This window comes from Acomys russatus, chromosome 3, assembly GCF_903995435.1.
Source record: "Acomys russatus chromosome 3, mAcoRus1.1, whole genome shotgun sequence".
Lineage (NCBI taxonomy): Eukaryota > Metazoa > Chordata > Mammalia > Rodentia > Muridae > Acomys > Acomys russatus.
Window position 1 is genome coordinate 55536579 of NC_067139.1, and position 12853 is coordinate 55549431.

General features: G+C 37.9%; 1 protein-coding gene across 1 annotated transcript in view; it reads right to left on the bottom strand.

Moving 5' to 3' along the window:
• Nucleotides 1-4189: 4189 nt before the first annotated feature.
• Nucleotides 4190-12853, bottom strand: part of Appl1 (adaptor protein, phosphotyrosine interacting with PH domain and leucine zipper 1) — a 45014-nt gene continuing 36350 nt past the window's right edge. Inside the window, exons 17-22 of the mRNA XM_051140639.1 lie at nt 9398-9572; nt 9265-9301; nt 8524-8670; nt 7005-7055; nt 6432-6521; nt 4190-4751 (exon numbers count right to left, since the gene is read on the bottom strand). Coding sequence (XP_050996596.1) covers nt 4608-4751; nt 6432-6521; nt 7005-7055; nt 8524-8670; nt 9265-9301; nt 9398-9572 — 644 coding nt within the window. The 3' untranslated portion in view covers nt 4190-4607. The remainder of the gene's footprint in view (nt 4752-6431; nt 6522-7004; nt 7056-8523; nt 8671-9264; nt 9302-9397; nt 9573-12853) is intronic.

Here is a 12853-nt window from a genome sequence, read left to right on the forward strand (position 1 = left end):
ATATATATATATATATATATATATTAAAGTAGAGCCAGGCATGGTAGTGTATGCCCTTAATACCAGTACTCAGGGAGCCAGAAGCAGGTGGCTCTCTGTGAGTTGGAGGCAAGCTGGGTCTTCAAAGTAAGTCCAGGATGCCAGGACTATAAGAGAAACCCTGCCTTGAAAATCTAAAAAAAAAAAAAAAAAAAAATTAAAGTAGCTCTGAAGCCAGGCATGGTGGTATATGCCTGTAATCCCAACTCTTAGAACAGAGAAGCAGAAAGATCAAGAAGTCAAGGTTATCCATGGCTACATGATAAATTCAAGGAAGCTTTGGCTGTATGAGACTGTCTCAAAAAAAGAAAAAGAAACCATGACTCGAAAAACTAAAAGAAAAAAAATTTTTTTTGAATTTCTTATTGATAGTTTCACACATGTGTAGCTTCTTAACACATGGGTAGAAGTATAAGGTGATTAAAATTCAAAACCAAAAACTCATCCAAGTGCACATCCTACAATCCAAACTATCCCAGGGCTGAGGCGGGAGCACAGCAAATTCAAGGCCATCCCCGGCTATAAGACAAGACCTTAGGAGCTAATACACATTTCAATAATTGAAACACACCCCAGCCTTGACCATGTGCTGATCTCATAGTGTGTGAATGCCATTTCTTTGCGCTTATAATAGTAGATGTCACTTCTGACAATGTTTTTTTCTTATTAAGTAGCTCTGCTGGCCTGGAACTCACAGAGATCCACCTGCATCTGCCTCCTGAAAGCTAGAATTAAGTGTGTACAATGATACCTGGCCATTGTAATCTTTTTACAAAGTGTATGTCTTCCTCAAATAGGTCAGGATCCAAACTCTCAGCGGAAGGAAAGAGCTTGCTAAGTTCAATAATAAACTACACAGAGCACATGGAATACATACATTAGTATTAAAACTACAGGTCCAAGCTACTTAAGTTGGAGAAACAATAACCTGCCTTTTTAACTAGAGGAATTTCTTCAGGTAGGATAAGAGCATAAAGCATATTATCATAAATAACTTACTGGAGTAACTATTGAAGTCTCTTTCCTTTGCTGTAAGAAAGTCAACAAACGCTTCCTGACAAATGATTTCCAACCCCCTTTGGCTATTGTGGAATTGCAATGGGGCCAAATGCATTACAGTAGAATAAAAGAAAATTTAATATTCATCTTATTGTGTGTCTGTGTGGAGGTATGTGCATGCGAGCACAATGTCTACCAATGTTAGAAGGACATGTTGGATGCACTGAAGCTGGAGCTGCAGGGAAATGTGAACCCTCTGAGGTGGGTGCTAGACACTGAGCTCAGGCCTCGGAGAGAAGAGCCTGCTCTTGACTGCCGAGCTCTCTACACAGCCCCAGATTGAAAACATCTGAAATTAGTTGCTGAAAAGGAATTCAGAGTAACTACCAAATATTTTATACAAAAAGACTGTATAAAAACCATGGACTTTATTATACATTTAAAAACTCCAACAATGTATTTCTTGAAACCTTGTCAGCAAATACCTATTTTGACAAATGAAAAAATAAGTTCTCTGCCCCACAAGCTACACCATGACCACAATCCAATTTTAAAGAGATGCATGATTTTTAACTGTGTACACTGCACAGCTGGTTAATATCAGTGAAATAACAGTTAATCAATTTACTTACATTACAAAAATCACAAAACATACAAAGCAGTGTTGCACATTAATTATCATTTAATCCCCAGTATTCATATAACTGAAGTCAGTTACTTACAAGTGTAGCCAGAGACTGATTAAAAGTTCAGCATGGTTCTAGTTTTAAATCTTTATGCTATTAAAGTAGAATAAAAATTCCATCAAAGAGAAATAAACTTGCTAAAAACAAAGCAAAAGGTTGCTTGCTTCATACATTGGTGTGTTTAACTATTTGAAAGTATAATCTGAATGCTCTGAATCTGTTATCAAAAGCAGTATTTTCACCTCATTCATTTGTCAGAAGACTTTGTAATATTCTAGTTTTAAGGGTCTGCCAACATTGTCAGTTCAAACTATACATAGTGTAGTTCCTGTAGTACCTTTTGTGTGTTCCACACACACACACACACAAAAAGTTACCTATAATGTTAGGTATATCCTACTAGCTTTTTCTAAAAAACAATGCAACTTTCTCATCCCAACACTGCAGAGCTGGAATTCTTCTGAAATTAAACAAGTAACCATTAAATATAAGACAAAAGCAAAATTAATTTCTGGGATTCAGGGACTCTGTTCAAAGGGACAGTTTGAGTCTCTAGCAAGGATACAGAAATAAGCAATTTTTATTGAATGTATTACCACAGTTAAGCCAGTACTATCAATATAGGTAACAGAATGAACAGTAGCATTAGGCTAAATTTCTTTTCTTTTTTAAGCAATTTTGTTATTTTCTAAAAAGCTGGGAGAGATTTGAGGACAGCAGAACAGAACAAGATCAGCATCAACATTTAGAAAAAAGCTCACAGGCAGCTTTCTTCAAGCAGGATCGCTGATTAAAGCTAATGTGCAGACTTCACACAGTTTAAAGTGACAGAACAGACGCTGAATCACCTGAAACTGTTCAATCCACTGATGATGTGTCCTGGGCATCGGAACACATTTTGGTCTGACCTGTGGACATGACAGCAACTATGGGAATTCCCATGAAACATGACTTTCAAAGAATTAGAAAATCCTTACCTCTGACCTAACTTTTTATCCAAATACCATTTTGCTACCATGCAAAGCACCAAAAAATAAAACTGCCTCCTAATGGTTTCTCTTATTATAAAACGAAGTAAGCATGATATCTTATATCAAGAAAAGACTTGGGGTGGGGATGTAGCTCCATGGTAGAGGGCTTACTTAACATGTGTTAAGACCCTGGGTTTTATCTCTACACTGCCAAAAATCAAACAAACAAAAACAAAAACAAAACCTTAAAAAAAAAAGTTTTAAAAGCAAGTCCTGCCACCAGTAATCAAATTCTAACCATAGCAATTTCTAGTTTAACAAGAAGACAAAACTAATATGAAAACATTCCCTTTAATAAGCAAAAAATATACTTTTAACCAAATGTACTCCATAAATTGCTACTTATTAACTGTATGTTTGGGAAACATAAGACTTTAAAGAGTATTAAATAACCATTACTTCAATTTGGCACCTGGATAAGAAGAATATAATGATTCCTACAGAAAACAGTGTACTTACAGTGTGAAACCACTTCTAATTCAAAACTAAGAGAAAATTACCTGTGAAATTAGTGGTTAACCTCTTGAAAATCTGTAAATGTATGACTATGTAAAATACTTTACTCAATATATTTAACCAGTATATAGTTGTGTGTGTGTGTGTTATTTTCATGTAGAACACATGAAAATAAAATCTATAAACAGTTTAATATCTGAGAAAAGAAAGAGTTTTGACAGAACATTAAACTGGAGAGAGATATGTCAACCTTGGTAGCAAGCGAATTCCTTCCTTGGTCCTATACTATATGAGGTGTTCAATTCCTTTTCAGTCTTTTATAGGATTAGATCTTTTACTCATTTGGAGAGTAAAAGTATTTACAATAATTAGTGCAAATTATTCTACACTCATAAATTAGTTATTTGTCTTTGTAGCTAAAAAGTGGCAATTCAATACATTATCAAAATGTGGGATTATGAAAATACTGGGATTATCAGTCTGAAATTTAAAAGATTATGTTTTCTAAATTAAACTGCACATTTTTATTCTAAGTAATAAACATAATTGTTATAGAACATCTTGAAATGTCACTTATTATCAATAAAAATTATTTCACAATACAGAAAATACAATGTATCATTCTACAACACTCCCTTTACATATCAATTCTAATATAAAATATTTGAGCAACAACAACAAAAAGCTTTCAATAAATCCTGAAATCTTATTCTAACCCTTACTGCTTTGTATCAATAAGTAAAGTCCCAACCTGAGAACTGAGAAGATGGTGGCAAAATACCAAGGACTGTATCAAACACCAACAAAGACACTGGAGTTTCTTTCCTACTGCCATGATATAGTCATCAGAAATGGAGCAAGCCCAGAAAATGCCCTGAAATCAACACTATCGCCTGCCACTATCCTAGCGATTTTGTACATTCTATTGCACAGTTAATATTATTATAATATTTGCAGACTTGTAGAATTCTCCGCAAGGATTCTAAGCTCATTTGGTTGAACACTCCCTCACTACCAACAAGACATTCCAGTGAAAGGGAGAAAGCACAGACACGAATGTCAGAATCTGAAGAATAAATGATTTCTTATGGAGACAGCCAATTACAATGCAAGATAAAAAGTTAACAATTTGAAAGAAAAATATCTTGAGCAAGTGTGATCCATCAGCAATCCACTACAGAAAAGTAAGCAGGTCTTTTTAGGTATGCAGAGTTTGATAATAATGCACAGTATTTCACTTTTAAGGGGAATGCTTGATATAACCTGTTACCAAGTTCAGTCTTTTTAAAAGAAACTGAAACAAGCAAATAGAAAGCTTAGTCTCCTTGATCTTTTAGCATGGTTACCTTGTGCCACATTCCAGGGCAAGGGGGAAATCAATCAAAAAGCAACAAACTTATGCTTCTGATTCTCTTTTTTTCCCTTCTTCTCCCAAATCACTCTCTTCTGATTGGCTACTGCTAAGAATAAGCTGGCCCTCACTACCAGCTTGGTTTGGTCTACTGGAAGCAGCTATCAACCGACTCTGTTCTTCCAAGTCCTGGTGGAAAGACAAAAAAAGAAACTAAGTTAACTGTGGGCAGTCAAATGGAAAATTATATAGTTTTCTAGTCAGCTTTACTATACTTGAGAGCCATTCCAATCCTGTCACATGCATAATTCTGATAACTTGATGAAAAGAAAGGTGATATTCAACAAATTAAACATCAGAGTGAAGTTCGGCAACATTTTAATAATCCCAAAAAACAAACATTAAAAAAAGGTTGATTTGATTTTTTTTAATCCTCCCTTTCTTCTTTTTGAGTGTGTGTATGTTCTGACTGTCTCCCTCTCTCATTATACACAACGTAAACGGTCTCACAGGCAAAGAGTTACATGGTCATTGCTCACCCCATTCCCGCTCCTCTCCAGGTCGTGTCTCTACTTTTGTCCTGTTGATCTTGCTAAATCAAGTGCCGCTTCCCCTCAGCTGGGCTGAACGTGTGTGCTTCTCGTGCTACATCCAGCTCACTTCCAATCCCTTCTGGTCTCTCATATGCATATTCCCCCGTTATCTTCTCTTTTGTTTTCCTACCACCAATGCCACCACCTGTAACAGGCTCCTATAACCTCATGAGCCACCTCATCAAGGTCTGGCTCTGAAAATTGTATACTTTCAACTATTCTTTTGTAGGTTTGATCCTTAGTACCAAAAGAATTTAGAAAGTGTGTTGCAGGGGGAATGAAGGAAGCCCTGAGTGAACGTACATTATGGACATGAGCACAGCCTTGACAAGGTCTACAGTGTCTCAAACCCATGGGAAACAGCAGAGCCTTCCTCTGGTCTCTGCGTAGACGATGAGAGTGCACACAAATCTTGCAACCACAGCCTTATCTTCCGTCCTCCTAGCTTAGGAACACCTCCCTCCAGAGACCTACGGAGACTCTCGCCCACCCAACCTCTAGTGCCATATACTCCAGCGCTAAAACTGAGTTTGGGGTTGTTGTGTACTTGTAGGTGCCACTCCATCAGAAAGAGCACCCCATCCTAGCTTTCCTGTGTGTATGTCTGTCTTTTCTTCAGTATCTGTTCTTTCTTCGTTCCCTGTTGCCCCAGTCAGGTTTCCAAAACCAACCTGTGCTGAACGCTGTGCTCAGGCATGTGTCTGTGTGTGTGCATTCATGTGCACACATTTATAAAAATGTATGTGTGCATGTACATGTCTGTGTACACACATGAACATGACACTCTTACTAATACTATTTCCCCTTTCACAGTCAACGTGACTTTCAGCAAGACAATTAAGTCTATTTAAAGTCTCTCAAAAGAACTTCTTTTGTGCCGGGCGTGGTGGCGCACGCCTTTAATCCCAGCACTCGGGAGGCAGAGGCAGGTGGATCCCTGTGAGTTCGAGGCCAGCCTGGTCTACAAAGTGAGTCCAGGATGGCCAAGGCTACACAGAGAAACCCTGTCTCGAAAAACAAAAACAAACAAACAAAAAAAAGAACTTCTTTTGCAGAAACAGCCCTAACTGGTAATGAAAATTCTAGCAGGTTTCTTTAATAGCAAGTTATGTTATATTTCACAGCAGCTACAGCACAAATCAGATATCAACTCTTTTATGCTATACAATGAATCATCTGGTTATGAGATGGCTGAACAATCAGAAACAGACTACCATTTGGAGATTAAAATCTGAAAGTCAGAGTGTTGAATTAGTCAATACCAGACAAAGGATACCTTCTCAATCTGTTTTTGTTTGCTGAGTTCCTTCTGTTGTTTTTCTTTTACTCTCTCTATTTCTTTTTGTTTTTCTGATGCCCTACGATCCTAAAAAGAGAGTGGGAGAGTAAATAAAACAAATATGTTAAATAGGAAGTAATTTAGAATTTTACATATTTCAATTAATATGAGCTTTGTAACTTTTCAGTGCTTTACATAAGGCATACCAATAGTTTTCATTTTATAACACACATTAATCCAGTTTTTTTTTTTTTTTTTTTGGTTGGTTGATTGGGTTTTTTTTTCCCCCCAAGACGGTTTCACTGTGTAGTCTTGGCTGTCCTGAAACTCATTCCGTAAACCAGGCAGGCCTCAAACTCAGAGATCTACCTGCCTCTGTCTCCCGGGTTCTGGGATTAAAGGCATGCACCACCATTGCCTGGTTCCAGATTCTAAATGCTGTCTGAGCAATAGCACCCGCTAATAACCTTGTTTAGCAAAACAATTTTATTTACTTGCTAGTGTGAAAGAGCTTTTATTATACTGCTTTAGCTTAGACACCCTTGGAGATTAAGTGGCTCTGATTCTTACCAGTTCAGCATGCAAAGCTATCTGTTTTGCCAATCCGACAGAATCACAAATCTAAAAGGAGGAAAAAGTTAAAAACTTTTATATTAAACTGAATACTTTTATATTAAACAAAAAAAAATTCAAATACCCAAATGGATGACATAACTAGTTTTATAATAATTCAAGATAACATACTAATTTAAATAAAAATTAATTTAAAGGTATTTCAACCCCCTAAAAATCTCAGCATGTTTTCCTCAGAACTGATGAGCTTGCACTGCTGGCTTTCCTCTGCATCACATGCCCACCCTACTGCTCATTGTATCGGCCTCACTACTGATAGAGACGGTCACAGACAGTAGGGAACTGTAGGGTGTCCAGGCTCAACTGATCCATCTGCAGCACAATCTCTACACTTAGGCTAAGGGGAAGTCATAAGGAGGGTGTTGAGAAGACTGTAAAGAACCAGAAGACCAGAACACCAGCTATGAGATAAGTGTCTCCCACATATGGCTGGGAAGCTGTATCTATGAAATCTCAACAATATGGTTGCCTAAACAAGATAGGAAAATTGATAATAACTGACATGCAAATGTAGATGGAGCAAACGTCACAAGGCCCTACTCCTAGATGAAAAGCTACAAGCAACCAGAAGTTGCTGAGACAGGAGAATCTGTTTTGTCCAGAAACAAGCCCAAGAGGTTACCCAATGCTAAGTGGTCCAACCTAAACACATAAAAACACTTAAATGAACTCAGTAAGATTTACACACACACACACACACACCCCAATAATAAAGTCATGATTTGGGGTTCCCCCCACCCCCGCCAACACAGGGTTTCTCTGTGTAGCCTTGGCTGTCCTGGACTTGCTTTGTAGATCCGCCTGCTTCTGCTTTCCCAAGTGCTAGGATTAAATGTGTGCGCCACCATGCCCGTCTTAAGTCATGGATTTTTGAGAAGTACAGACACAGGAGGAGTTGGAAGGGGAGGCAGGAGGAAATGATACAAATATAGTACTCATATGTAAAGCTATGAAAAATAAAAAATACTTAAAAATTTAAAACATCATTCCTGAAATAGGGAGTCATGCAAAGAATGAAAGATTTGATTGATGATAGTGGTATAAGCTCATGACACCTAAAATTACTATGGTAATTATCCCATTCCCAGGATAGGTTCATCAGGCAAGAAGACTGAACCAGCCTGTAATCCTAGCACTTGGGAAGCAGAGGCAGGTAGACCACTGTGAGTTCGAAGCCAGCCTGGTCTACAAAGTGAGTCCAGGACAGCCGAGGCTACACAGAGAAACCCTGTCTCTCTCAAAAAAAAAAAAAAAAAGGACTGAACCAGGTATCAACAGCCTGCAGAGCCTGAGAGGCTCCACTCATCCGCATGGCACTCTCCTGAGCAGAAGGCTTTCTCTCATCAAGCAACTCAGCTAGACTAGGCACAACCTGAGAGCCTTTTCCAGAAATTTTAGGCTAAAACTGTGACTCTGATAGGCATTTTATAAAATAAACATTTTGAGAGTCACGTACCTTTTCCCCCTCGTTGTTTGATTCAAATATATAGCAGACTGATGACAAGCCACTTTCACTCCTTCCGCCTGATGTCCGGAGAACAAATCCAAAGAGCCGTTTATTTTCCTGGTGTGTAGCATACAAAACTACATATGGTAATGGGAACTGCCACAGAAAATACCACAAACAAACATGAGATCTTCTAAATCATTACAGCAACATTCAGATGATACACTCTCATGTATCTAAATTTTAAATTCTAAAAATATCCAAAATTGAATTTTAAAAACAAATTTTCAATAGAATATTATTCTAAGAAGAAATAATGCCACATTTGGTTTAGATTTTATCAAAAAGAGGTTATTAAATACTGAGTTTTACTTTTCAACAGCATATTTACCAATATAAATTTAACTACAAAAGAGATCTACTTAATAAATGATTAAATAGATATACTTGCAAGTACAAAGAAACATAGAATTATAAAATAAACTCAATTATGTTCATGTTTTTGATTACTACTGCTAATATGTTTGGCATATAAACTCTCTAGGTATAAAAACACCAAAATATGTTAACTCTTTTAAATTACAGAGTGCTCAGTAACTTTTTGGAGCTGGCTGTATATGTGACAACAGCCTAAAGACCAATCTTACTTGATACTGTCATGCTAGTACACACAGGACCCGGTTATTATCAAACTATAAAATGTACATATGAACAAATAATACTTAAAAGTTTTAATCAAACAGCACTCACTGTGAGCCTTGTAACTTGGGTCTGCGGATCAATTAACCTATAATAATTAAAATTTTGGAAAACAGCTTTTTAATTAGACTAAAAATAAGAATCATTTTTCATATTACTTTGTTGAGAGAGGGTTACTACTTACTTCAAACAGTCACAAGTGACTAATAAATGTGATTCTGTCATACGAAAGATGTTATGGATGGCCCGAGCAGCTAAGATCTGGCGCATTGTTTCATAGACAACATCTGGGTGGTCATCTGACTTTACCTCCATAGAACCAAGGAATCGGACAATAAATAACTGATGAAGAATAGAGTCTGTAACAGAAAATGGTACATTATGGCTGGGGGGTTTTTTGTTGTTGTTGTTGTTGGGTTATTGCAGCATAGGTTGGCCTTAAACCCACACTTCTCCTGCTTTAGCATCCCAGATGCTGGTACCACAAGCACGTGCCATTCTGCTTTGATATTTAAGTCTGTTCATGAATGCAATATCTGGAATGAATGAATGAATGAATTTATTTATTTAGTGTGTGTGTGTGTGTGTGTGTGTGTGTGTGTGTGTGTGTGTTTGGGGCAAGGGAGGGGGATTCCCAGGATTCCCAGTGCACAATCTCTGGAAGAGCAGAAAGTGCCCTTAACTTCCGAGCCATCTCTTCAGCCCCCTTTGTTGCATTTTTTTGTTCTTTTTTAAATTATTTATTTATTCACTTTACATAGCCTCCTCCCTCCTGCCCTCCCAGTCTCATGTTTTCTCCCCACTTCCCTTCCCCTAATCTTTGGAAAAGGGGAGTCCCTCTACCCATCCACCCCAGCTCATCAAGTCAAATCAGGACTGAGTTCATCCTCTTCCCCTGTGGCTTGACAAGGCAGTCCCATGGGGGCGGGGGGAGTGATCAAATAGCATGCAGCAGAGTCCATGTCAGGGACAGCCCTCACTCCTCTTACAAGAGAACCCACATGAAGCCTGAGCTGCCTATCAGCTACATCTGTGTAAGGGACCTAGGTCCAGTCCATGCATGGTCCTTGGTTGGTGCTTCAGACTCCACAGGCCCCTCTGGGCCCTGGTTAGTTGGCTCTGTTGGTCTTCTTGTGGAACTCTTGTTACCTCTAGGTCTAAGGGAATAGTCTAAAAAACTCTTTCTATTAAGCTAGAAAACCTAAAATAAATTTCTTTCTTTCTTTTCTTTTTTCTTTTTTGGTTTTTTGAGACAGGGTTTCTCTGTGTAGAAGAAACCAATTTCTAGATGGAGCTAAACCACCTAAATTAAACCAAGAAGTCAACAACCTGAACATATATAACAAATGAAGAAATTAAAATAGTAATAAAAAAACTTTCAGCCAAAGTAAGTTCAGGGCCAGATGGATTCACAGCAGAATTCTACCAGACTTTTAAAGATCTACAGTCAATCCTTTTAAACTATTCAAGAAAACAGAAACAGGAGCACTCCCAAACTCTTTCTAGGAAGCCTGTATCACTCTAATATCCAAACCAGGTAAAAACACACAACAAAAGAAAACCACAGCCCAGTATCTCTGATGAACATAGGTTAGAAATTTCTCAATAGAATATTTACTAAAGTACTAACTCAATCAAAAAGATGTATACCATGACTAAATTGGCTTTATCCCTGATATACAGGAATGGTTCAAAATATGCAAGTCAACAAATGTAATAAACCTAAATGGACTTAAAGACAAAAACCACATGGTCATCTCAATATATGTAGGAAAAACCTTTGACAAACTCCAACATGCCTTCAAGATAAAAGTCCTAGTAGGACTAGAGGGAACAACACATCTGAACATAATGAAAGCTAGATATGAGAAGCCCACAGCCAACATCATGCTAAGTGGAAAGAAACTTGAAGCAACCCCACTGAAGTCAAAAACAAGATAGGGATGCCCAGTTTCCCACTCCTTTTCACTATTGAGCTCAAAGCACTAGCTGGAGCAATAAAGCAAGAAAAAGAAATTAAAGAAATACAAACAGGGAAAGAAGAAATCAAATTATCTCTATTTGCAGATGACATAATATTATACATTAAGAGATCTTCTAAAAAAAAATCTAACCTGGAAATTCTAGAAATGACAAAATCAGCAGTGTAGCAGATATAGAACCAACTTACAGAAATCAGTAGCCTTTCTATACACCACCAACAAAAACAATGACCATATAGAGAAAGGGACCATGGACATACTCCCATTCACAACTGCTTCAAAAAAATAACACTAGGAATAAACTTAACCAAGAAACAATAAAAACTTTAAACCTCTAAAGAAAGATTTAAAAAAAAAAAATGGAAGAGACAATCTATGCCCATGGATTGGTAGAATTAATATTGTGAAAATTATAAAAGCTATTATAGATTCAATATAATCCCAACAAAAATGCCTCTAAGAAAAAAAAAAACTATCCTAAAATTCATATGAAACCATAAAAGACCTTGAATAGTCAAAACAGTCCTGAGGAAAAAGAGCCATGCTAGAGGGATTATTGCAATTCTAGATCTTAAGCTATATTACATGGCCATAGTAACAGACACGATATGGTACTGGCACAAACACAGACAGACCAATGGAACAAAATTGAACACCCAAACATGAATATATGTAAGTTAAACCATTTAATTAATATTTGACAAAGATGTCTAAAACATACACTGGAGAAGAGAGCATCTTCAATAGATGGTGTTGAGAAAACTGGGTGTCCACATGGAGAAGAATGAAATTAAGCTCCTATCATCTTGCACAAAAACTAACTTCAAATGAATTAAAGACCTAAAAGTGAAGCCCAAAACACTGAAACTGTTAGAAGAAACCATAGACAGTACTGTGCACAATTGAATCATCAGAAAGGACTTTCTCAACAGATTCCATATGCCCAAGAATTAAGGCCAATAATTGAAAAGTGAGACTTCATAAAACCATAAAGCTTCTGCACAACTAAAAATAATAACCAAACTGTTAAAGAGGAAGCCCACAGAATGGGGGAAAAATCTGTGCCAACTCTACATCAACAAAGAATCAATATTCAAAATATATAAAGAACTCTACCCTTGGCAATGGGCAAAAAAGACACCTTGTTGGTAGTGTTGTTCTTATATATCAGTCAGGGACAGACCAGATGGCAGTCCTTTGTTCACCCTTGCTTGATGGCCAAAGCTGCCTTACGCCTAGGACTCATAAAAATCAAATCCAGGCAGCACAGCACAGGAAGAGAAAGACAGAGACTGCAGACTGCCATGTCACCCACAGACCTGCCCTCCAGCACCTGGCAGAGACAGGCCAGAGACATGCTTTTGCTGCCACACCATGCAGCTTGGAAGAAGGATGTCATGCAGGGGCCTGACATCCACGTGACCAGTCTGCAGCAGGCGCCACCACAATGTGAGAATATGTGGCAATAAGATGGGAGAGAAAGAGAAGTGGACAGCTTGGGCATTATGAGAGAGAAAGGCTGGAGACTTAAGGGTGGGGAGGGACCCTACTGTGAGTGGCCAGCCCTGCCATCTGGGGCCATGGTGAGGTCCCAGCCTGAGCTGCCACTGAGGGCCACATCTGAGTCCATGGCTATGCGGCAACAGGAGTCAGTGCCC